This window comes from Capsicum annuum, chromosome 1 (assembly GCF_002878395.1).
Source record: "Capsicum annuum cultivar UCD-10X-F1 chromosome 1, UCD10Xv1.1, whole genome shotgun sequence".
NCBI classification, from domain to species: domain Eukaryota; kingdom Viridiplantae; phylum Streptophyta; class Magnoliopsida; order Solanales; family Solanaceae; genus Capsicum; species Capsicum annuum.
Window position 1 is genome coordinate 18,934,940 of NC_061111.1, and position 26,636 is coordinate 18,961,575.

Consider the following 26,636-nt stretch of genomic DNA (forward strand, 5'->3'; position numbering starts at 1 on the left):
GCTTGTCAGACTAGTATAGATGTTGGGCGTTGACTAATAAGTTGTATTTTGTTATCTTTCTGAAATTCTTTTATTCTTGGATGGTGATTACTCTATTAATATTTAAGGGTTATTTATGGAAACCCCATTGATTTGTGTTGAACTGAATGAAAATGGCTCAAAGGGTTAGCTTAGGGCTACTCGTAGCCTCAAGCACCGTGTGATGCTCCGAGACCCATTTTCGGGGCATTACAAACTTGGTATCAAAGCTAGGTTTTAAGGTGTCCTAGGGAGTCTGACAAGCCGCATTAAGTAGAGTCTTGATCATCGGTGTGTAGCGCGCCACATCTATGAGCAAGAGGCTACAAGATGTTTTATGAAAAAGTTTGATTCTTTCTTTCAGAAGTTTATCGTGCTTAAAGTGTCTCTCTCTGCTATTGATTCATGCTCTCCTCTTTCAAAAATATACCTCCACATCGAGCGAGAAGAAATAATGATGGTCAGCAACCTCAACCCGTTGACCCATTGAATGAAAATATGTCTCATGTTAAATTATAGGTAGCCTTTCAGGCCCTAGACCAAGCTGTTACTGCAAATGTTCAGGCCAACCCGGCCCCGTATCCACAGCAGTAGGGAGGTAATTCAGCTGCTACCAGGATCCGTGACTTATTGCGGATGAATCCATCAGAATTCTATGGGTCCAAGTTTGATGAGGATCCACGGTTGTTTTTAGAGGAGGTGCGGAAGATTACTCAGATGATGCATGTATCTGAGGAACATAGTATGGAGTTGGCTGCGTATAGGTTGAAAGACCTCGCTTATGACTGGGTTGTTGCTTGGAGGAAAGGTAGAGGTGAGGGAGCTGTCCCTACGACTTGGCAAGAGTTCTAGGATGTATTCCTGGATAAGTTTTTCCCTTTGGAGATGAGGGAGGCGAAGGTGGAAGAGTTTATGAACCTGCGATAGGGCTCTATGACTGTTAAGGAGTACTGTCTAAAGTTCAATCAGTTGGCCAAGTATGCTCCTGACTTAGTGGCTGATAATCAGACTAGTATGAGTAAGTTTGTGACTGGAGTGTCTAGTTATGTGGTTAAGGAGTGTAGGTCTGCTATGTTGAATAGTGAGATGAATCTTTCTAGGCTGATGACTTATGCCCAATAGATTGAGGAAGACAAGATTAAGGAGAGAGATAGAATGAGAGGGAATAAGAGAGTTAGGTTCGAGCAGCACGGACAGGGTCAGACTAGATCGCAGGGAGGGAGTCGCCCTTAGTATTAGGATCGTTCGTCTATGACAGCACCGTTATCTACTAGTGCTCCCATACCTAGAGGTAGGCAGGAGCAAGGTTGCAGGTCATATGCATCCAGGTCCCAGTACAGTGCTGACAGTAAGCCAAATTATCCCCTGTGTCCCAAGTGTGGTAGGGCTTATTCGGGTGAGTGTTGGGGTGGGAAGAGGGGTTGTTTCCGATGTGGTGACATGGGTCACAGAGTTAGAGATTGTCCACAGGATGGACAAGGGCATTGTGACTATCGCCCTCAGACCCAGACTCATACTGTTAGTGCTCCAGTTCCAGCGACTCGCCCAGCCCCAGCTCAGGGCGCTTCTTCTAGCAATGCTGGCGGGCAGCGCCAGAATAGATTCTATGCTTTACAGTCCCACCAGGAACAGGAGAACTCTCCCGATGTTGTTACTGGTATGCTTCGTATATTTCAGTTTGATGTGTATGCTTTGTTGAATCCTGGATCCAGTTTCTCATATGTTACACCTTTGATTGCTGTGAATTTTGAAATGAGTCCTGAGATTATTCCTGAGCCTATCCTAGTTTCTACCCCAGTGGATGATTCGATTGTTGCCCAGAAAGTGTATAAAAAGTGTCCTGTTACCATTCTTCATAGAGTCTTGTTGGCTGATCTGATTGAGTTAGACATGGTAGATTTTGATATGATTCTGGGTATGGACTGGCTGTATTCTTCTTATGCCTCTATTGATTGTCGGACCCGAATGGTCAAGTTTCAGTTTTCGGGTGCATCCGTGTTTGAGTGGTCTGGGAATTCTGTGTCACCCAAGAGTCATTTTATCTCTTACCTCAAAGCTAGAAAGCTTATTTCCAAGGGGTGTATTTACCATTTGGTTAAAGTCAAAGATACTAAGTCTGAGACTCCAACTCTCCAATCTGTTAACGTCGTCAATCAGTTTTCTGATGTCTTTCCGGATGGTCTCCCAGGGATACCTCCTGATAGAAAGATAGAGTTCGAGATTGATCTTCTTCCCGATACTCAGCCCAATTCTATTCCTCCTTACTGTATAGCCCCTGCAGAACTTGAGGAGTTGAAAGAGCAACTCAAAGATCTACTGGATAAGGGTTTCATAAGGCCCAGTGTTTCTCCTTGGGGTGCTCTTGTATTTTTTGTGAGAAAGAAAGATGGCTCTTTGTGTATGAGCATTGATTACCGCCAACTGAATAAAGTCACTATAAAAAATAAGTACCCCCTTCTGAGAATAGATGATTTGTTTGACCAATTGCAAGGTGTAAGTTATTTCTCAAAGATAGACCTTCGTTCCGGCTATCATCAACTCAAATTTCGGGAGTGTGACATCCCGAAAACCGCTTTTCGAACTCGTTATGGCCATTTTGAGTTTCTTGTTATGTCTTTCAGGTTAACTAATGCCCTAGCAGCTTTCATGGACCTCATTAATCGAGTGTTCAGACCATATCTGGATATGTTTGTCATAGTGTTCATCGATGATATACTGGTGTACTCCCGTAGTGAGGGTGAGTATTCTGATCATCTTCGAACTGTCTTGCAAACCCTTAGAGATCACAAGTTGTTTGCCAAGTTCAGTAAGTGTGAGTTTTGGCTAAGGTCATTTGCTTTTATGGGTCATATCATTTCTTCCAAGGGTATTAGAGTTGATCTCCAAAAGACCGAAGCTGTTAGAAATTAGCCTAGACCTATTTCTCCGACTGATATCTAAAGTTTCTTAGGTTTAGCGGGCTATTACCGCCGTTTTGTTGAGGGTTTCTCCTCTATAGCGTCTCCTATGACTCGGTTGACCCAAAAGAAAGTGAAGTTCTTGTGGTCTGAATCTTGTGAGAAGAGTTTTTAGGAGTTGAAGACTCGACTCACTTCAGCCCCTATTTTGACTTTTCCTGATGGTCTTGATGGTTTTGTGGTGTACTATGATACTTCGAGAGTTGGGTTGGGTTGCGTATTGATGCAGAAGGGTAAGGTGATAGCTTATGCTTCTAGACAGTTGAAATCCCATGAGAAAAATTACCCCACCCATGACCTTGAGTTGGCTCCTGTTGTGTTTGCCTTGAAAATCTGGAGACACTATTTGTATGGTGTCCATGTTGATGTTTTCACTGATCATAACAGTCTGCAGTATGTGTTTACCCAGAGAGAATTGAATCTTAGGCAGAGACGATGGTTAGAATTGTTAAAGAACTATGATATGAGTGTGCTATACCATCCGGGCAAGGCCAATGTTGTGGAAGATGCCCTAAGTAGAGTGTCCATGGGTAGTGTTTCGCATGTGGTAGAAGGTAAGAAAGAGTTGGCTCGTGAAGTACATTGTTTGGCTAGATTGGGGGTTAGGTTGTTTGACTCTGCTGAAGGTAGTATAGAGGTTCAGAGTAGTTCCGAATCCTCCTTGGTTTCGGAAGTGAAGGAAAAATAATACTTAGATGCTAGTTTGGTCAGACTGAAAGAGTTAGTCAAGGACCAAAAAGTAGAGGTTTTCTCCCAAGGGGGAGATGGTGTGTTGACATTGCAGGGTAGATTGTGTGTCCCAAATGTTGATGATCTGAGACAGAGGATTATGGTTGAAGTGCACGGGGCACGATATTCTATTCATCCTGGTGCCACCAAGATGTACCGAGACTTGCGGGAAATCTATTGGTGGAGTGGCATGAATAAAGATACAACAGCGTTTGTATCTAAGTGTGCAACATGCCAACAGGTGAAGGTTGAACACCAAAGACCTGGTGGTATGATGCAAGAGTTTAGTATTCCCACATGGAAGTGGGAAGAGATAAATATGGACTTCGTGATTGGTTTACCTCCTTCCCGATGCCATCATGATTCCATTTGGGTTGTGGTTGATAGATTGACTAAGTCTGCTCATTTCTTGCCTGTTCATACTTCATATACTGCTGAGGATTACGCTAGATTGTATATTTGAGAGCTAGTCAGACTGCATGGAGTTTCCTTGTCTATCATTTCGGATAGGGGTACTTAGTTCATTTCGCAATTTTGGAAAACTTTTCAGAAGGGTCTTTGTACCCAAGTGCTTTTGAGTTCTGCTTTTCATCCGCAGACCGATGGTCAGGCTGAGTGGACCATCTAGAACTTAGAGGATATGTTGAGATCTTGTGCACTTGACTTTAAGAGAAGTTGGGATGATCACTTACCGTTGATAGAGTTTGCTTACAATAACAGTTTCCACTCTAGTATTGGCATGGTTCCGTTTGAAGCCTTATATGAGGGGAAGTGTAGATCATCCAGAGGTTGGTTCGAGCTGGGTGAAGCGGCTGTGAGTGGTCCTGATTCGGTATTTGAGGCTATGGAAAAAGTTAAGTTGATTAAGGAAAGGTTGAAAACTGCGCAAAGTCGTCAGAAGTCATATGCAGATGTTAGAAGGAGAGACCTTGAGTTTGAAGTTGGTGACCTAGTGTATCTGAAAATTTCACCTATGAGGGGGGTGAAGAGATTCAGAAAGAAGGGGAAGCTTAGTTCCCGTTATGTTGGTCCTTACAACTATTTTCCGCGAACTCCGATCAAGCCGAAGGTACCGTTCTTTCCTAAATCATGCACTTTTGATAAAAAGTTGCAGCAGTTCAGCTGTCATTTATTATATGTTCAGCTGTAGTTTCTTGAATTTATGCATTCTATGTTGCATTCGGAGTGAGAAACGATGTGGTGATGAGTCTAACTAATGGTTTCAGATGTATGCTCTATTCCCTATCTAATCTTGGCATGTCTAGTGTCATTCGAGGACGAATGTTTCCAAGGGGGATGATGTAATACCCCGGGAAATTTTTCGTTGAAATTTTGTGCGTAAACATGTTGGGTTCTATCTTCTAGAATGAACTATAAATTTTTCGTGAGGAATGTCTTAGATTATGACCCACCATTGCGTAGAGTATCGAATAAGCTTTTCAACTATATGTGGATCATCCAAAATGGACACCCGAGCGATGAGTTATGAACATTCCGATCGAACCGTGAATAGTAGTGAACAGTAAAACGTGCAGGAAAAAGTACTGAGGCCTGGCGTATTTTTCCTTCAAATTTAAATGATCATAAATCCTTGTACATAATGATCTGGGTGATCTACTATATATCAATGGAAAGCTCTGCGAGTCCTCTTTCTAATGAAATTGGTTTCATCCAATTTGTCTATCGGAGCAAAAAGTTATGGTCGATCTACTTCAGCCTATCAAAAGTGAATTTTTGGGTCAATTTCAAATGATCATAACTCCTTGTACACAATGATCTGGGTGAGATACTATATATCAACGAAAAGATATGAGAGTCCTCTTTCTAAGGCACGATTCAAAGGCACGATTAACATATCAAAATGAGTATCGATCTAAAGTTCATCATTCAAGGTATGTGGAGTTTTTGAATAAGAATTCTCTTTCGTTCTGTGCCCAAAAGTAATTTTCTTTACAAAGGCATGATTTTTATTTGATTTTTATGAATTTGAAGCATGAACCCAAATCTTATGATTATTATTATGAAATCTTGATGTTTATGATTTTGAAAGATGAATTTACATATGTGGTGATATAAAGCATGAATCTTGAATGATATTTATCATGATTTTGATATTTGGGTCATGAATCCCCATTGGAAATTGTATTTTTTTGAGAAAGTGTGTGTTATAAGCACGTTGATGTTGAATATTTGACATATTTTGAATAATTTGACCTTTTGGTCTTAATGGAGTTGTTTTGAGCTCGAGTGTGAAAGAAATCCACAATGTGGTTGATTTTGATAAATGGGAAGCATGATGACTCCCTATGTATATTTATATATTATTGAAATTATTTTGTTGTGGATTGTCTTTGAAATGATCTGAGCTAAGTCCGGGAGAAATCTTTAGCACCGAGTGGGAAGTATAAAGAGACCTTACTTTTCTAGAACTACGTACCCCTGTAGGAGTGAGCCTGAGGCTGATTTATATAGTGATCACTAGTTTGTATAGATTTGATATCGATAGTCCTATTCCGATGGCAAGGATAGGACGGCTCTCCCCAATGTGGGTTGTACATTGGACTCCATGTAGCTTACATGGTTTATGTTGGCTATAGGATCTCCCAGTGTGTGTGTGTTTCCTTGTGTCTATGGTGAATAGTGAAGTGATTTGAAAGTGGAATTGTGAAAGTTATTCTTTCAAAAGATTTAAATGATATTTACATTATGAGAATTGATATGCTTGATGAACTGAAAGTAATTGACTAATTATATGATGACTCACATGTGTTATTATACTTATTTCATCTTCTCATGATTATAATGATTTTCTTCGGGCTATGTGAGTCTTTCATACATCCTGCATATTTCTTATAAATATTTATGATGATGATGTTTATATAACTGCATACACCCCCATATACTCGTTTCCTTTCTATGGTACTGGCCCTCATCTTTGGATGTGGGCTGCATTTTCTCGAAATGTAGGTTCAGGTGCTCAGTTCCAGGTTCAACAGTGATTTTTCAGGCACGCTGTTCTACATTCTCTGTTGTGGTGAGTCCTCATGTTCCGAGGACATGATGTCTGATGTTGGTTTCATGGAATTATTTACATTTGATAACTGAGTATGAGTCAGTTGGGGCATATCTCAATGGCTCGCTGGTTTTATTGATTTTCTTAGAGGCTTGTCAGACTAGTATAGATGTTGGGAGTTGACTAATCAGTCGTATTTTGTTATCTTTCTGAAATTCTTTTATTCTTGGATGATGATTACTCTGTTGATATTTGAGGGTTATTTATGGAAAACCCATTGATTTGTGTTGAATTGAATGAAAATGGCTCAAAGGGTTAGCTTGGGGCTACTCGTAGCCTCAAGCATCGTGTGACGCTCCGGGACCCATTTTCGGGGCGTTTCAAAAGCTAGGATGGAAACATTCATTCAAGGGGAAGACTATGAGTTATGGGATAGGATCACTAATGATCCTACTATTCCAATGAATTAGAAGATGGGAAACATGTCAAGAAAGTAAGAAGTGAATTCACTCCTGATAACTTATTGGCATTAAAGAAAAATGCTAAGGACAAAAACATTTTGGTCTATGGATTTGGACCTGCTGAATCTGACAGGGTATCAACATGCACCACTGCTAAGCAAATTTGGGATGCTCTAGTAAATGCTCATGAATGCACATCTTAAGTAAGAAAATTCAGAATTTCTCTTCTTTTCACTAAGTATGAGGCATTTAACATAAAAGAGAATGAAACCTTTTATGAGATGATGACAAGGCTTACTGCCTTAACAAATGAGCTGACCTCCTTAGGAAAAGCTATATCTGAAGAAGAACAAGTCGAGAAGGTACTGAGGGTATTATCAAAATCAAAGTGGAATGTTAAGGTGACTGCAATTAGGGAAGCAAATAAGGATCTTACAGGCATGACCCTGGATGAATTAATGGGGAATTTAAGAACTTATGAAATGGAAATTGATGGAACTAAAGTGATAGAATACCCAGAGGATACCTTAAGCTCTGAAGGCATCTTAGAGTGATGAAGAAATTGAACTTGATAAAGAACAAGTTGCCTTTATAGCTAAGAACTTCAGCAAATTTTTCAAAAAGAAGAAGGGAACAGGTAGCAAGAAATAGTCAAATGACAATCTAAATAGATGCTACAAGTGTGGTAAGACTGATTATCATATCAATGATTGTCCTGTCTGAAAAATAGAATGGGGAAAGGAAAGGGATTAAAAGGAATTGAAAGAAAAAAACAAAAAGAGGAAAGAATATACAATGGTAGCATCTTGGGGATTTGACTCAGATAATGATGAAGTTGATGAAGCAGCACTCATGTCTCTTGGAGATTCAGACTTGGAGGAAGAAGATGATGCTTCTAAGGTAAGTATACCTGAACTTAAAGAAAAGTTGCATTTGTTTTCTAAAACCAAACTTATTTTCTTGATGAGTGCACTAATTGATTACTTCCAAGAATCAACTTCTGATAGGGATGAGCTATTAAACAGTCTTGCAAGAATCAAATTTGATTTTATTGATTTAGAAGCTTGCAAGAACGATGTTGAACAGGAAAGTTGCTCTCTCAAAAAACAGGTTGAGCAACTTGATTTTTCAAATAATGATCTTAAGTCTGAAGTTCTAAAATTAACACATTCTGAAAAAGGAAAAAAACATCAAGAGTAAGGAACAAGAAAAAGTTGAACTTGAATTGGTCAAGTACAAAAAAGAGTGCAATAATGCAACAGAATGGTGAATAAATTGAGTCAATTAGTCTCTAAAATAAAACTTGACCTTAAAAGAGCAAACAGGTGGACAAATTCCTCAAGAATTGTTCATAAGTTGAGTGAAAGATATCATAGTGAAAAAGCTGGTTTGGGTTTTCACAAAAGTCTTGATGCTTATCAAGACTTGTGCTATATCTGTGGAAACCTTAGACAACCAACCACTGAATGTTCAGTTGCTGCCAAAAGCAGATCCAACAGTCTAAATCTGGCAAATAAACTATTTCAGACCAAGAAAAGGATAACTAAACCTGGTCAGAGAAACAGGTCACGTAACCTGTTGCCTGTATGGGATAGAAGAAATCTGATTCATCCATTTACTCATAAAAAAGTACCCAAGCTTGTCTGGGTGCCTAAAGTTAACCCCTAATTTGTTTTGCAGGTGAGAGTGAAAGGAGGCAAGAAAAATTTGTGCATAAATAAAGCTTGCTCAAGGCATAAGACAAGAAGAAAATAAAGTTTCTTTCACTCACCATATTTAAAGGGGGAATGGATCATTTGAAAGATGGTCAGATTTGTAGTACTCGTGTAAGGGGGAAGCAAGGGAGATTTAAAAAAAATAAAAAAAAGGATGACAATGAAACTGATGAGCATGCACAGAAACATGTTGTATTACCTGGTCCAACTGTTGTATAGACTGAGGGCATATTGACAGGGGGAACAACAAATAAAGAAATGAATGCGTCAATAAAACCAACATAAGTTGCTGGTAATTTTGTTGGTAGTTTATAAGAATTGGTGTTGTCAAAAGGATCTTGAGATATCCCATGGAAATCAATGGCTTGAGACTATGGTATTCAAAGGAAAGCAATTTCACTCTTGAGGGCTATAAAAATATTGACTATGTAAGCACCAAAGGCACTAAGTAGAGAGCATTTTGAGAGGAATAGGTTAGACTTGGGGATGATTAAAATTGCATGAACTCCCCTCAATGATTGACTAGAATAATCATTTTTCTTAATTTTATTAGCTAAAAAGTTATTCTATTCAGTCTTGCACATTTAGTTGTGTGTCCCAATTTCAGATTTGTAACTTTTCTAACCTAATTTTGTATTAGATTGTGCAGAAAAATAGGTACAAGCAAGCAATTATGACTACAAAGTTCTTCTTAGCAGGTATGTTCTTCACTGACATAAGTATAGGCTGTCTAAGTTGAAACAGTTGAGCACACCTGTTCAATTCCTCACACTTCATTCTCCCCTTGTCTTATAAAGCTGACGAATTGGTTGACCAAACTTTCTTTTATTCTCTCCAAATGGTTGTGCATAAATATGTTAATCCTACACCAAAAATTTCTTCTTTTCTCTCAACCAAAATATCAATTGTGTACCATGGATTTTCCAAGCTTGATCATCAATCATATGCAGCATAAGTTTTCTCAGAAATGAAAAGGGATATGATCTCCCTTTTAGTTCCTAATTGGTTATTTTTATTGGATTTCTCAGTCCTAGTTTAGGTTGACTTAGAAAACAACAATAGATGTTCTTGCACAGATGAATCATATTGCTCTACCAGTTTCAATAAGGAGGGCTAACACAAAAAAATTGAGAAAAATGATTTGGCTAAAAAAAAATACCTGAACTTGAAGCTGCACAAGACAGTCATGAACTGGAATAAGTGGTCCACCGTTGATATCACCTGTTCCTTCTTTCTCTTCACTATTTGTATCCTTAGCCATGTCCCACTTTTATACCATATTTTTTTTTATTAATGCTCAGTTGTTTTGGTTTTTTCAGTACTAACTTAGGTTAATGTGGAACATGCTTTGTAAGTTAAATGGAATGGTTATATTTGCTAAATTGACTCATTTTTGCTCTCTTTAATACATTACTATGTTGGCTAGAATCTTTGTCTGATTGTTTTGGTGATAGCCCCAGTGGCCATGGATAGCATAACAAATCACTTTGGCTAGTATATTATTGCATTGAAATGGTTTTTTGATGATGCCAAAAGGGGGAAGATAATAGGGTTGTGCAATATTTATAACCCATTGACTAACTTGTTTTATTCTAGCGTTTTATACTTTAGTGCCTACAGGTGAAGATGGTTGAATGTACAAGACAAGAGGTTTGTCATCATCAAAAAGGGGGAATTTGTTGGGTACTATGTAGTTTTGATGATTGAAAAACTGACATATGAATGAAACATGTTACTTGAGTTGGTCCAAGCATAGGAAAACAGATTTCTAGTTTCACTGATAGATGCAGACAAGATTGCTTAAAGACAAAAACAAATAAGCAAGCCGAATTCTAAATACTCAAGCTACTGATCATGTGGAGAATATAACAAGTTGAATTTGATTCAAACACTTAATGACAAGGGAAAGCAATTTGAGTTGAAAAAGAAGTCCTACGTGAAGAAGGAGTTTCATTTCTGAGTATATCTTGAAGAGTCCTATGTGTGGGAGGAGAAAGATTCTGATAAATAAACATGTGCTAATTTAAAAGAGTTGGAGTTTTACTACAACACTAAGGAAACAAGAGTTGGAATTAAGGAAAGAGTCTCATTTGAAGTAGAACTTTATGAAATGAGAGCTCTAATTAAAGGAGGAGTTTGAAATAAAGAATGACGCTTTGGAGAGCTGTGCTTAAATAGAAGATGCAACATTCAGAATAATTCACGCACTTACAAAGCAGAAAAGCACAATCGACAGATTAACTTCACGAAGTGCTACTCAATCACTGTAGAAATACATTGAAGAACCTGTTCCTAAGTATAGAATCCAGCTAAGAGTTTTATCTTTGATTTTTAGAGTTGTTCATTGTGTTTGAGCTATTGATGTAATATTAGTTTCAGTGTGTTATAAACTGAATTAGGATATAGCCTTCGAGTTGGGAAAACTCACAGACTTTGGGAACGCATACCTTGGGAGGTGTGTGTGTAGTTAGGAACTATAGTTTATAATTCCTTGTTGTTGAGTCAAAGGAATTAGAGTTTATAATTGCTAGTTGTTGAGTTATAGAGATTAGAGTTTATAATTCTTATTTGTTGGTTAGATGAGTTTTGTAATCAGTCGTTATTGAGGCTCAGAGTTATTTAGTGAAGTTGGAGTTAAATCCTGTAGAGGTGCAGGTCGTGTTTTTTTTACACCTTTTGAGCCGGGTGTTTTCCACGTAAAAATCATTGTGTTATTTACTTTCTATTTTACTGCTTCCTTGGAACACGTCAGGCAACCCGTTCCATCGATAAGAAACAGTTAAGCGAAAATAAGATAATCAGTAGGGCACAAATTCTTAACACATGCCTTCTCAACCTTGGATCTTTTGAATATGAAATGAATTCTTATGAAGTGTAAATATAGACACAGCCTACCAAAAGGGAAGAACATATTAGTTTCCCAACCGTGGAACAAGAAGTAACAAGAACTGTATTCCCTCTGTTACATTTTACTAGTCATACTATTTGAAGAGTCAAATATTATGAATTTTGACCAACATTTTAAAATATATATTTTTTAATTATAATGATATGAGAAAAATTGTAACTTACAATATTTTTTTGTATAATTTTTAAATATTTATTTTTTAATTTTAATATATTGAACTAGTCTAGTCTAATTAAGCTTTAAAAATTAATTAAACTAATATTTGATAAGCGAAATATGACAACTGACCACTAAAAAACACGGAGGGTGTACGTGTTAAGTACAACATCATTGTGATTTGTTTCTCTAAAGGGGCTTTACTCATATGAGTGAAGTGCTCACGATCATGGCACATGCAAGCCTTCCCAGTCCCAGGTCGTGATTTTTTTTTTTGTCTTTTATCCTCCGCATTTGTCTTGTAAATTTTTCTGGTTTTTATATATATACCCTATAAATTTTGTTTCACGAATTTAAAATTTGGTGTTTCCTAGAAATATTTGATATCCCAAGGGTGCACAACACATGTATGGAGTAGTAACTTGGTGATGCACAAGCTCTCTGCAAATTATTCACATATATGGTGTAGTTACCTGGTGCACAAGCTTTCTTCAAGTTATATTCACATATATATAATAGTAACTTAGTGCACAAGTTCTCTGCAAATTATTCACATATATGGTGTAGTAACTTGGTGCACAAGCTTTCTTCAAGTTATATTTACATATATATAATAGTAAGTGCACAAGCTCTCTGCAAATTATTCACATATATGGTGTAGTAACTTGGTGCACAAGCTTTCTTCAAGTTATATTTACATAGTAACTTAGTGTCACTGTCACGACCCGAACCGGGGCCCTGGCCGTGATGAGCATTCCCGAACCCGAAGGCCCGGAACGCCCTCTGTCTATCTGGTAATCATGCACATAATTCATATGATCAAAGTAATACGGAATAGACACAATAATACGGAAACATGGTCAACAATTTAAAACAGTTAAAGGCCTGAAAACATGCCCGACAATATTTAATAAACATCTGCAACAGTGTGCGAAATCTCTACTGACATAGTATTTGCATAACTGGGACAAGATCCCAGCAGACCAAAAACCATACTGAAATAAATACCTAAATGACTAGGTCCGAAGCAAAGAAGGCTCACCAACTGAACTCTGAGACAACCTAGTCTGTAGACTCTACAGAGGATCTGGACCCCTAGACTGCGCCTCAGTACCTGGGAGGAAGGGGGGGATCAGCACAAGTGTACTGGCACGCGAAGTAATCCAAAATAGAGTAATTGAACACACATATATATATATATATATAAAATATGTGAGAGAAAATGTTCATCAAACATTATGCATAAAATAGTTTCTGAAAAACACATGGACACCTTCTGAAAACATGTAACCTGTCTGTAAATCTCAAACACTGATCTGTGTATTACTTATGAGTTAGGTGGTATCCTCTACAAGTCTGATATTCCACAGGAGATATGGAATCTGCCATTGACTCGGCGGGGAAGCCTCCAACCCGATTATGCCGCAAGGGCTGGAGTTCTTGAATCTGATACGCCACACGACACTTAAGTCAGCGTATAATAATATACCCGAGTCGGCAAATCACGATTTTAGGCAATGAGTCACTTGAACTCAAGCCCTCTTCAGGGAACCACCTAACATCTCTGTATGTACATTTTTAACCTTTTCTGTACATGCAACATTCTGAATGTCTAAAATCATGATAGTCTGAAATGTCTATTAGTCTGAGTCTGATATGGCATTGGTCTGAATTGGTATCGTCATACCAAGACTTGCAAGTCATGATTTCTGAGCCATAATACATTAAGCTAAATCTTTCATTTAAAGCATAATTTAGACCACCAAAAACATGCAACTGATATAGAAGATTTCGTGTTTCGAAACTCAAGTCAAAATCATGCAAAAACTTCATCAACATATGGTGGTCTAGTGCCTTTAGCAAATCCTTGCACTCTTTCATTACATGCATTATGAACATTAAACATTTATGCTACATTCCCTCTTTAGTGATTTAAAACCACCTTTAAATCATAACAAGAGTTCAATCATTTCATATAGTGCTTTTCAAGGATGCATTGCAAAATAATTCATATGCTATGAGAAATCTGAAAAATTCATAATAAGAGAGAATTCACCGAAAATCATGCTCTCAACAAGAATTCATTCTTAAATACATGGTTTCATACATTCATATTCTCAAATCACTTTGGGGAAGGTCAAAAGACCAAAACAATGATGTTTAAACATTTAAGACATGAATATATACATAGATTCAGAAACCCCATTCTAAAATATGATTTTTCTATGCCCATGAGAATTTAGGAAAACCCCGCATACCTCTATTTCGGAAGATAATGGGTGCTTCTTGAAGCCTATGGATTGGGGATTCCGAATCTCTAATCAATTTTGAAAACCCACGGTTAAATCTTGATTTATTTGGGTTTTTAATTTGAAACCCTTGGGAGTGTTCTTGAGAATTTTTAGATGAATGTGGATATATTTTGGAGAATTGGGACTGAATTTCATGTTTATGGCTGAATAAGAGTGGGAAAAAAACCATTTTTTCCCAAAAACGGAGTGTTTAAGTCACTTGAAACCATAAGATATGCGCCGCATATGATATCACATATATTTACATAGGCGCCGCATATGATATCGCCTATATTTACAGAGGCGCCGCATATGATATTGCCTATATTTATATAGGCGCCACATATGATATCGCCTATATTTACATAGGCGCCGCATATGCTATCACATATGCTTTCCAGTGGCCATGTCGGCCATAACTTCTTACTCGGGTGTCGGATTTTAGTAAAATTGATATCGTTGGAAAGTTAACTCAAAGACCTATCATTGGACACATATTAGGCTCTCTAATTCTACATATACAGAGAGTTATGGTCGATGGAAGCTGACACAAATTACAACGTCCACTAAAACTTAATCGATCGAAATAGTTTCAACTCGTCCTTGAGTTGAAAGACCTCTATGGTCTAAATTCATGCTCAAATAGATTCACATACTACATAATTGATTAACATTCCAAATTGGCATAGGATTTAAGGCTATGGGATTATCAATGCGTTAGAGTCATGGTTTTTATGCTAGCCCAAAATGCGGGGTGTTACAGTCATAAGCCGAGCTGAGACCCTGGATGTGACACACACACGATACTATAGCTAGTACGAGCGAACGTTCTGGCATATCACACGAGCATACTTCTCTAATACAAATGTATAAAGCGAAGGTAATATAGAATTCAATTACGATTTTCTAAGGAGATAAAACTTCACCCAAGTTTATTAATACCGCATAATGTTCAACAATTCCAATAGTTATTGTAAATAAAGACTGAAAATTACAAAGTTTGCTTGGAAACTACACCAACTTGTGAAGCCTCTAATAAGTACTAATACTGAAAGGAAAGAAAATACAAAAAAATCATCATATCTCATCAAGCCTCCTGGTAGGAAAGAGGCTCACCAATAACAAAAGTTAGGAATCCTAATGAGGTGCCTGACCGCAGACTTGAGAGCCAGAACCTATATCATGAAATGATGTAGCGCCAAAGACGATCAATATGTGAAATGTATTGGCATGTAAAACCATTGCAGAAGAGTAGTACAACAATTGATTAGAAGTAACAATAAGAATCAAATATAAGTGAAGACATCTGGAAAGGAACAAGAATGTAAACTAAATTTATAATTGACAATATAAAGTAGATTTAAATTCATTTGATTATTTGTGGGAGAAAGTAGTGAATCGTCATAAACCACCATGTGAGCGCGCATGGACTCTGATCTCGGCCCGACCAGCTAAGCCGTCTTATACCTTTCCAGGCATAGGACATAACATGACATGATTTTCTAGAAAGTATCCATGGAAAGTGTCATCTGACTTGCGGAATAATCTCTATCCTATGTTGGCAAATATAGTTTCGGGCATCTGTTGTTTAAACCTATGCCTTCACAGTTAGCTAACTAACTCCCTTATGCCCGTGGCGTTGTATTACTTATTTATGTTCAAAGTGTTACCCTTGTTAGGATCATGTTCATAGTTTAGCCATTTTAGGCTCATATTCATAGTTTAGCCGTTTTAGGATCATGTACATAATTTAGCCCTTTTTGGGCTCATGCATGGAATTCAATTACTTTGGATTCATAAGATTTTTATTTGATACCTTTTCATAGTATACTGGACAGTAAAAAAAAAATTTTGTTAATGGTTCATGAACATGACTTTCACGACTCTTGAGAGATTATGGTTAGGAGTTAACTGGAAGGAAAACAATTACACATAGTGTAACAATTGGGATAAGCCAAATCTGTTCGGAAGAAATTTTTTTTAAAAAGTGATTAAGATCCTAACTAACATCTGAAAAATTCTATGAAACATTATTATAATTATTAAGGATATAATGAATGTCTCGCAACTCTATAGTACTTGGCTAAAATACATTTACAGAAGGGAAGTATACTGCAGAAATTTGGCCGACATTGATTTTTGACGCTACTGGCAGATTTGAGTTTGCAGATTTTCTCAAAATTTCCTAGGCAAGCAAGGGAAGATTCTTAATCTAGACAAACCCCAGGTTCTTAATCTACATGTCAAGTCAAAGAACATCAGACCAGATAGCGCGTGGAGGGAAGGAGAAGTAGAGTTTATCTCATAGTTATCAATAAGGTTCAGAACAGTTTCCATGATAGATTTTCATATCCTAAAGAGGACCACAAGAACTCATTTTCTGGCTATTTGAGAATTGAGTTACAAAGCTGCAGATCTAAAAGCATAAAAAGGATTGTCATCACAAGAAACCAGCCGCAACATGACAGTCGAAGAGTAAACTAGACAATTCATATTGAGATTTCAGAAAATAGAGTTTCCATTCTTTAGCCGCTCACAATTTTGGTTACCAATATTAGCCAAGGTTATGAAGTTTGTGGTAATAAATTGTTTATTTTAGAAGTTCAAAAATTCCAAAGAAATGGCATTCCTTCCTACTTGTTAAATTTGAAGAATTTCAGCATATGCCAACATAAACTCGAATTGGATCGGACATCAATTTAAGAGATAAAAGGGACGTTCTTTATGTTAATTAATCCTAATATCTTTTAAGAAATTTAGAAATAGAAAATACTTATTGAAGATTATTGAGACCACCATGTTATTGACTGGATAAGATTCAGGTTCCAGATTTAGCCAAAACCAGTCCATACATTATGAATACATAAGCACTTGTTAAGATGCCAAGAGAAAATAGAAATAGAACTTGACAGGTTGATTTGTTTTAAATCTAACTTCTGAATTCAAACATCTATAGACCATCTATTTGGAAAGGAGATTACAAAATAGATTTGGAGAATAAGAAAACATCATGAAACGTGAGCAAAAAGATGGTTCTACATACCTCAAAACTTTTGAAGAACTTAAGATCTAGAGAAGGGATTAGACTTATTTTCTTAATGAATTTCATCAGAATCTTGAGATTTGAGTTTTAGAGGAGAAATAAGGATGTTTATTTATGGATATCGTATGAAAAACTGATGGGGAAAAGTGAGGTTTTATCCTGTGAAACTTGAAGAAGGCAGGGAGGTTTGTATTGTAACGTGTAACTGATGCATAGTAAGTCTAGGAGTCTTAACGTATAAAATTAATAGAGAAGTAGGCTTAATAACGTGGGGTTAATGTAAAAAGGAAAGGACGAAATTAACCTTCCAAGAATATGAAAAGAAAAGAAAAATAAAATTTTCGTCTGGTATAGGGCTATTCTGACTGTTCTTAGTAAAACACACGTAACTTTTTACTTGGGTCTCAGATTAATGAGTTGTTGGTAGAGTTGGAAAGAAGACTCAAAAAACTTTAATTTGATAGGTAATTGGTCACGTAACTCTAAATATTCTAGGATAAATCCTTGCTTAAATTTGGCCCTTGTATGAACCTATACGAAAACTTAATCATTAAAGGACCTTTCAACTCAAACTTGTTTTAGAGCTTTCTTATGCCCTTAATTCATACCCAATACCCCTACGACACTTTAGACATGACCTTTACACTTAAATACAATAAAATTTCTAGATTCAGGTCTAAGTACATATGAAGAACAGTCCAATTTGTTTTATTTTTAGCGGTGTTACAATATCTCCCCCTTGGATTCATTCGTCCTCGAATGGTCTTGGCTAGAAGAAAGTGCATGAGTTGAAACTATTGATCATCGTCTGCTGCACTGTACTCATCAATATGGCTAAGCTGTAATAATGACAAGGGTTTGACAACCAACTACAAGGGAATTCAGAAGCACGAGTTATAAATACAAAAATTATCACACTAAGGATATGAAGCACGAGTCTGTAGAATCAAAAAGACGCATATACAGTAAGAACTATATAGGAACATGGGATTAAATGTAGGTTCCACACAATCTAAAGTTAAATGACAAGAATCAAGGGTGTGTTGAACATAGTAGGAGAAGAATTTCCACTTTAGACGATATGACTGATAACCCTTAAGCTTAGCAATACTTCTCCCTATGTTTTCTCCTCTGAATACCACACACCATCATTGTCAACTTATAATCTCCATATTAACAGATTACTAGAGTTTGCGTCCATCAACATGTTGTTTCCCCTGTTCTGTTCAAGACTAACCTCGTGGTAAGTATTAGGCACGGATACTTTATCTACTAATTACTTAAATCACAACTGGATAGTCATTCAAGAGATAGATAATGACATAACATGAGTTCAAAATAAATCATGAAGTCTGAGTTCATAGGTCTGGGAATACTGGAATCCATGGATTCATGGAGTAAATCTGGGATCATTGAGCGAAGCTATTACTTTCATTCTAGGAACTAAACATGGATTTGAATCAGTATGAAGAGCATAAACCTAGGTTGGGGGCATGATGCTAGTATGTAAGACGGGAGCAGAGTGTCATTTTGACTGAAGTACAAGGAACATGTTGATATAAGAATGGATAGATGCCTAATCTTATCTGTTTTGGGACTTATCACTCCCTGAAGCTCAAGACCCGGGTTGGTTCAACACCACATCATCTCCCCCTTAGCTCAAAGGTCGATATTCTAGGTACAGACCTATTCTCTAAACTGAGATATAAGCACAACACTCTGCACAGTTGGGGTATTACTATTCACAAGAATGCTTAAACTTTCCATGTTAGACTATATTTGTAGATACAAAACCGATGCTAGAACTTTTTCTTTTTGAGCTATTTCCCTTAACTTTCTCTTTCCTCTACGGTCATCATTCTATAACTTATGCTCCTATTGATGTATATGATCACTTCAACACTTACCAATTTGGCTCTCTCTTATTAGTCTACTAGAATCACATCTCTAAATTCATGTTCACCCAACTCAGTGGGATTAAAACTACACTAAGGGACTTCAACATCGTCTATCTATAATTCCCTTCAATTCAGCTCTCAGGGGCACCATATAATACATACCTATCCTTAGTATCTCATGTAATAACATACTACTTTGGGTACACTATTTTCTTTATAAACCTTAAGGATTTTTTTTTTTGGCTTAGCCACAATTTACTGTCTCACCTAGGGGTCACAAATATATCATAATTGAAACTTCACGCTTTTGTCAAACTAATCATCATAAGCACTTTTTGCAAACTAATCATCATAACGCTCGCATACACTAGGTAAAGCCTACTAGATCAATTTCATAAACCTAGCATTATCGCCCCTGAACTACCATTTGTTCCAGCATGACGATCATTCACAACTCCAACATAGTGTCTAGTACTAGTCATGGACAACACAACTTCTCACATACTACACAGATTCATAGCTACAAAACAATCAAAACGAATACTAGTGCACTGAAAGCACGTGAAAAAAAACAATCGATCTTAATTTCTTCATCGGCCTAATTGCGGATTACAAGTGCATTCTCCTTTAATACCAATACTACTTATACATTACCTGCCTAAATTACAATCATAACTCGGTAAAATAGAGAGTTCTTTTTTCAAAATCACAATGTGCAACCTACGTCTATCAACTCTTAACTACTCTATCCTCCCATTCACAACCTATTCTTGATCTTTTTTAACATAATGTCATGTCATCATAAACTACTTTCCTAGTTCAAATATACTCTAAATCATCTCAATCAACCATTATTGCTCAATTTAATACCATAACATCCACACAAGTATTGTCAAATATGGATTTAATTGTCTTTTGGAAATAAAAAACGTTGCCAAAAATATAAACACGGTTAATTCAAGGAAAACCTTCTCCAAATCAAGTTAGGAGAAGATTTTCTATGAAAAGGAAGATACCCTTTGTAACGTTATCACTCACAATCAATCATTCTACTACAAAGTACTAACAACAAAGTAAAAATATCATGGATCAGTGCTGGCTCTTATGGCAAAGTGTATTATGCTGTGAAGTTCCATCCTTCACAGCATATTTGATGAAGTTGCTGCTGTTAAATGTTCATATATTCGCCGTTCGTCCTCACTTAAACTAGAAGCACAAATCTTGACAACTCTCAAAGGTTGCCCGAACGTGGTCCAGTTTTTTGGAGCAGCCTTAAGCGTAGATAACGGCATTCCAACTTACAATTTGTTTGTTGAATATGCATGTGGTGGGTCTCTCCACGATTTGATCATCAATTCGAAGAAAGGAATGATGAAGATGTCAGAATTGGAAGTAGGTTTCTACACATATCAACTCTTAAATGGTATTCTACACGTCCACAAGAAAGGATGGGTTCATTGTGATATTAAACCCGCTAATGTTTTGGTTTTCGATAATGAATTGAAATTGGCCGACTTCGGATTGTCATTGAGAGTTGGTGATGGGATGGCATATAAGACGGGACGTGCATTGAGCAACTGTGGAACTCTACCTTATGCACCGCCAGAATCTTTGACGCACGGTTTTCATTCCAAGGCTTATGATATATGGTCGCTAGGGTGCACCATGGCAGAGATAATGACTGGGCATCTCGTTTGGATTAATTGCAGCACTAAAGATCTGCAGTGGATGATTATGAATGAAGATCCCATGATTCCGACTAATATTTAAGAGATAGCCAAAGATTTTTTGGACAAGTGATTCATAAGGGACCCGCTAGGAAGATGGACATCTGAACAACTACTTCAACATTCTTTTATTCAGCAAGCTTTATGCACTGCATTAATGTCATTAATGTCTGAAACAAGGGTTAATCCTTTTGGTTGCCGAATACCAATTCCAGAGAAGGACTTCATCAGTTTGCCCTTTGAAGTAGTTTAAAGAGAACGTATCGAATAGGAAGGCAACAACACTTAGTGTATTATATACGGAGTAGACTTACTTAGTAGAAACCAAATTGTGTAGTAAGTGTCAAAAAGAGTAATATAACATCCATTCTATTCCTTAGCAGAATCTCTTCATATGTATTACTTTCTATTAATGTTAATTAATATTCTTTTCATCATACAAAAGAGATGGCTTTTGAAAGTGTTTTTCTTAAAAATATTTTTGAGCCTAGCAATTTGTGTTTGAACGATTGAAAATTCTGATTTTATGGATCCTTCATTTTGCCAAAACATTTTAAAGTTGGAAGAAACAAGAATAGGATCATTCTTTAGTGTCATTTCCTGCCAAGCGTGTATATGATACATAGAACTTGTGTGCCTATATATTACGCCTTTTATATGAGCAAAGAACCTTTAGTATTGTGAAGGCAGAGTCTTTCTTTCTTACCTTCATCTTTCACAAGTTGAATGCATCATCAATTTGGTATCTTCTAATTTCTGATAGTAGATGAACCCTCATAGACATGTAAAGCAGATCACTAATACTGTGTTTAAGAGCAACAACTCCAGTCCATATCGTAACACTGACTATTGTAAGGAAGTTAATGGCAAAGGTTAATCTAGCTACCAATCTCCCCTATACGAACTCTTTACAACTAAGCAATACAGCTTGTATCATTTGCATTGTCATCGTCATCTACCTCTGGCTTGACAAAGAATTCAATATAAGCAATACGGCTGGGTTGCTGATAGCCAGAAGAATCAACATGCGGATGTGGTATTGCTGGTTTTGCAACTGAGACCAGATGCTGAACTTTGAGCATTCCCCCTCTACCAATGGTCAGCTTACTTCCTCGATTATCCCGGATGACACTTGATACAAGAATAATCCCGGATATGGATTTATGAGAGTGCGTGTAGGATCCGAGACTTGGTGTGTTCAATTGAAGGTTCAAAGAGGACCTAATTATGCACCCAAAAGAGTCCAAACACTACACTTGGGCTACACTTGATGGAAGCCCATCACTTAAGGGCCTTTTGGTCATTTTTAGCTTTCATTTTGTAATGACTATATAAGTAACATGCTAGGGCTTCCATTAGTAGTTTTTGGGATATTATTGTAAGTCTTGTAAGACTTGGAACACCATAGTTAGGGCTCGGAAAAGCCACCAACCGAAACTAGGGCAAGATCTAGTGTGGAATCACTCGTGATTGTGTTTGCTTGGAAACATTGATGCTTGGGAGGCGGAATCCGAACTTGTATCTTTATAAGAGATAGGTTTATTGTTGTGTGTAGTGTTAAGGATCCAAGATTTTTCATTCTTGGGTTCTTAAGATTATACCGTCGTGTGGTCTATCTATCTATCCTTTTACCTTCATGTAATCTTGTCTATTGTTGTTTTGTAATCTTGTGTTCTTTTTGTTATTGTTAAATTCGAATCTTGTGTCTTCTTTTTCATCATATATTGTGGTTAATCTTAGTTTGGACTTTTGATTTGGTGTCAAATACACCACTATATCTTGTAATCTTATTGTTGGTAGTGAATCCGAGAGTGGTCTCCATCTTGGTCCTTGAATTCTTAAGATTTGTGGACTGATTTGGAGTATTTTTTGTGCCTTTACTGTTTGTCTTGTATCATTTTGGTATCAAATCAAGGCTGGTTGTATTCCTACACTACCAATCTTGGGTTCTCTTGGACGAAAATTCAAAAAAAAAAAAAGCTGAAAACTGAAAAAATATTCCAGAAAAGTGCAAATCTGTCCATTTTGTGTTCTTGGCCAAAAATTTGGTTATTGTTATCTTGGCCAAGATTTTTTTGTTGTATGTCTAGAACTTGTAGTCTTTTGTTTGTTTAGATTGTTTCTAGTGTTGTTTTCTTTCTCATCACCACTAAAAAGTGTCCAAATCTAAGATTGAACTTGAACTTGTTGAAGTTGTTGATGTGAACAAGATGCGGCCGAGTTGGATGTTGTTGTTACCTAAACCTTGGCCGATTTGATGGTCTTGTTGTAGTGGAGTTGAAAACTCAAATTGTTGTTGTTCTTGGACTTTTTGTGTTCTTAAGGTTCTTCACCCTTTTCATCTTTTGTTAAAATAAAAAGTGAACATTAGATCCACAAAAGGTAAAAGATCAAGTTGTAGTACTTGTTGGTGAAAGACTTGATCACATCACTCAAAAGACTTGACAACCACTTTTCACCTACTTTCCTTGATTTAAGGACCTTGTTTCAAGGAGAAAGTACCAAGAAGGTCAAGTCTTGTTTTGAATTTGAAAATGATGCTCCAAGACCAAATTTTCCTTCATTAACCAAATCCACAATTTCCAAATTGTAGATTAGTCAAGACTTGAAATTGGAGAGTAAAATTTTGATAAAACCGAGGCCAATAGTGGACTGCCACATCACTAAATTACTGTTCACACAACATTTTGAGTTCAACTTTTAGATTTATTAGTTTCATTTTGTTGTTTCTTAGTTTCATTTGTTGGTTTGAACACTAATTGACGACCTAGTAATCTCCTACTAGCTTGTTAGTTAGTTTTTGTGCCCGTTTGTTCGTGTTAGCATTATTTTGTGCTTTTCTTGTTTTTGAATCATAGAATTTCTTGATTCAAGTTCAGACATTATTTCCTTGAGCCTTCAAACAAAGAATCCATCCCGACCAAGGAGTAGACTCACCCCTCAAATGATCACGAACTACAAGCCGACTTGCAAAACTTATGAATCTAAGTGTGAAACGATCAAGTGTGTGAGAGTGTGGTGAGGTTGTTTCGAACTAACTTGTGTTTTATTTCGTAGACTTGTTCTTTTATTTTTTTTTAGGTGCAATTATGATGGAACCCGCGGCTTCAAGTGCTATTTTGGCTAAACTTGAAGCCATTACTCGTCAATGGGAAGTGATAAATGAAAGGTTGGATCATATGGGAGTTCCAAGGGAGCAAGTGGGCTACCCGGACACACGTCAAGATGAAGATCTTAGCTCATGTAAGCTACGAGGTAAAAATGTTATCCCCTTCAGTCATATGAATGTAGTTGTGGTTTTACTTAGTGTAGGAGTGCATGAGTCTTCATTTTGTGATACTTTTGATATTGCTAGGTCACATGAGGACCAAACTCTTGTTGTAGGTACACAAACACTAGTTGATCCTTTAGATGACAAAATTGATTCTCCTCATGAGAATGATTTGTGTCCATCTGGTGCTAGCACTTACAACTTGACTAAGGTTCCATTACCAAGTGACGAGAGTATTCACACACTAGTTGACCCTTGTGAAAAACAATGTGAGTCTACGTTGGTATTTGAATTTCCAACAACTAGTGAGGGTGAAAAAAATGATCAATCGGACGTAGATGATCTTGATTTGCTTGAATATTTAGAAAACACGAGTTGTGATTGTCTTTGTGAAGATGATTTTGATTGTGGTCCTTTGGCTTCCCATGATGGTTTGTACGTATGTGGGGATAACTCTTGTGAAAGAGAAGGTGATATGTGCTTAGAAATGCCATCTACTTCGTCTTTATGTGTTTCTTATGTTGGGCATATTCCTAGTGGAAATTTTGAAACTAGTAGTAAGTGCATGCATGGGAACTTTTTATTTGAAGTTGACTTATGGAACACCTTTCTCAATCCTCTTTTAGTTCATGATATTTTCAATAGTGATAAAGAGGGCTTGGTTAATTTCGAGGATGACACCCTAGGAGAAAGTGAGAGTGGTCGAGACCTAAGCCCTTGGTTACGTCTCCCATTCGATCCCGGTAACTTCTTAGGGAGTGAAGGATGTATAGTTCTTAGTCGGTCCACTTGTTTGAGTGATATTGTTATATGTGTTAGGTGGACTTTACTTTTAATTAGGACACCACCCCTTGATGATGATTCCTTTCGCCAACTCCTTTGTAATTTTTTTTCTAAGTCCCCCGTGATTATAAAAAAGGACGTATGGTTATATCTCAAGTGTGTACCTCCTTGGTATTTTGATGTTGTTTATGGTACTAACTCTAATCCTCATGTCATGAGGATGTGGTGCTTGTTTGTCTTCTCTTTGTTCTTGCAAGGTTTGGATTCGAGGTCAAATCCTTTTCAAGAAGGAAGGGATGATACAAGTCAAATGGCCACCTTAATTTTTGAAGACATGATTGGAGGTCATCATTTAAAGGCTCAATACTTGGTCACCCCGAGGACACAAGAATATGCAAGGAAGACCCGTTCTGAGAACAAGCAAGGCTGTGTGTGGAAGATTACTTGGAGCATTGAAGACTTGAGGACTCACAATTTTGGACAACACTTAATGGGTCATGATTTGGTCATCTTCATTAAGGGTATTTTGGTTACTTCATTGGGTCCAAATGCACTCCATGGCCACCCATCCCTTTAAGGGCATTGTTGTCATTTTGACTTGTCTTGTAATAGAATATAAATAGAACGTTTTAGGTCTTTTTCTTATTAGTTGTTTATTGATGGAAGACAAACTCTCTATCTAGTGTGAGGAGTGTAACACCCCTTAGTTGTAGGGCTTGGAAAATCCACCAATCCGTAACTAGGGCTGCCCAAGTGTGGATATCACTTGTGTTGCATAGTTGGCTTGATATGTTGGTGATTAGGGAGGTAAAGTCCCTCTTTTGGAAATGTAAGAGTTTTGTGTTAACATTCATTAATATTAGGGTCCTTAGATGTGGTTAGGGTTCTTAGATTTTTGGATATTGTATGTCAAACTATCTTCATCTTTTTTTTTTAACATCGTATTGTTGTTGGTCTTTGAAGTCTAGTGAAGCCGTGTGGGGCTCTTTCGATTCACTAGCATTTTTGTTCTTGTGTTCATCTCTTTTCTTGCTCAAAACTAAATCTAAAGTCTAGTGAAGCCGTGAGTGGCCTATTTCGATTCACTAGCACCTTGTTGTTCAGCTTGTTGCTCTTGTGTTGGCTTGAATCTATTGATACACACTTAGTATTGTATCATTTGGTATCAAATCCATATTTGGTTTTGTTCTTACAATACCAATCTTGGGCTTTCTTTCTAAGAAAAAAAAACGAAAAGAAAGATGTGTTCTTGAGCTTGAGATCTTGGCCGAGAAGTTGAACTTGTTGTTGTATCTTGGCCGAATATTGTGTGTCTAGGTCTATGATTTATTTTGCTTGTACTTTTGTTTCAAGTGTTAGTATTCTTGTCCATTAACACTTTGAGTCGATCTAGATGTGAGCTTTAAAAAAATTGATGTTGTTGTTGTGAACAAGACCATGGCCGTGTGTTGAAGTAGTTGTTCTTGGCCTTGTGAACTTATTGTGATAGTCTTGGTTGGAAGTTGTTGGTGTTGTTGTTGCTCTTGATAAAGTTTTTGTAGAGTTCTTGATATTCATCACAACCTTCACCCTTGCTAAAATTGAAATACAACACCAAAAAGAACCTTGGCTGTGTGTTGACACTAAAATTGACCGTGATGTGTTTTGATGTTTGCCGTGGGGTGGA

General features: G+C 37.1%; 1 protein-coding gene across 1 annotated transcript; it reads left to right on the forward strand.

The window, feature by feature from the left end:
- The first annotated feature begins 7,973 nt into the window (after positions 1-7,973).
- LOC107856565 (mitogen-activated protein kinase kinase kinase 20-like) lies at positions 7,974-21,374 on the forward strand. The gene is made up of 3 exons (XM_047410144.1): positions 7,974-8,078; positions 8,265-8,374; positions 20,335-21,374. Exons 1-3 carry the CDS (start codon positions 7,974-7,976, stop codon positions 20,957-20,959), a joined length of 840 nt encoding a protein of 279 aa, XP_047266100.1. The 3' UTR covers positions 20,960-21,374.
- The last annotated feature ends 5,262 nt before the right edge of the window (positions 21,375-26,636 follow it).

Coding starts and splice junctions, on each gene's coding strand:
- LOC107856565 (XM_047410144.1), top strand. CDS start 7,974: ATGGTAGCATCTTGGGGATTTGACTCAGATAATGATGAAGTTGATGAA. Junction 8,079..8,264: donor AAGAAGATGATGCTTCTAAG/GTAAGTATACCT, acceptor GATGTTGAACAG/GAAAGTTGCTCTCTCAAAAA. Junction 8,375..20,334: donor AAAGGAAAAAAACATCAAGA/GTAAGGAACAAG, acceptor CATCCTTCACAG/CATATTTGATGAAGTTGCTG.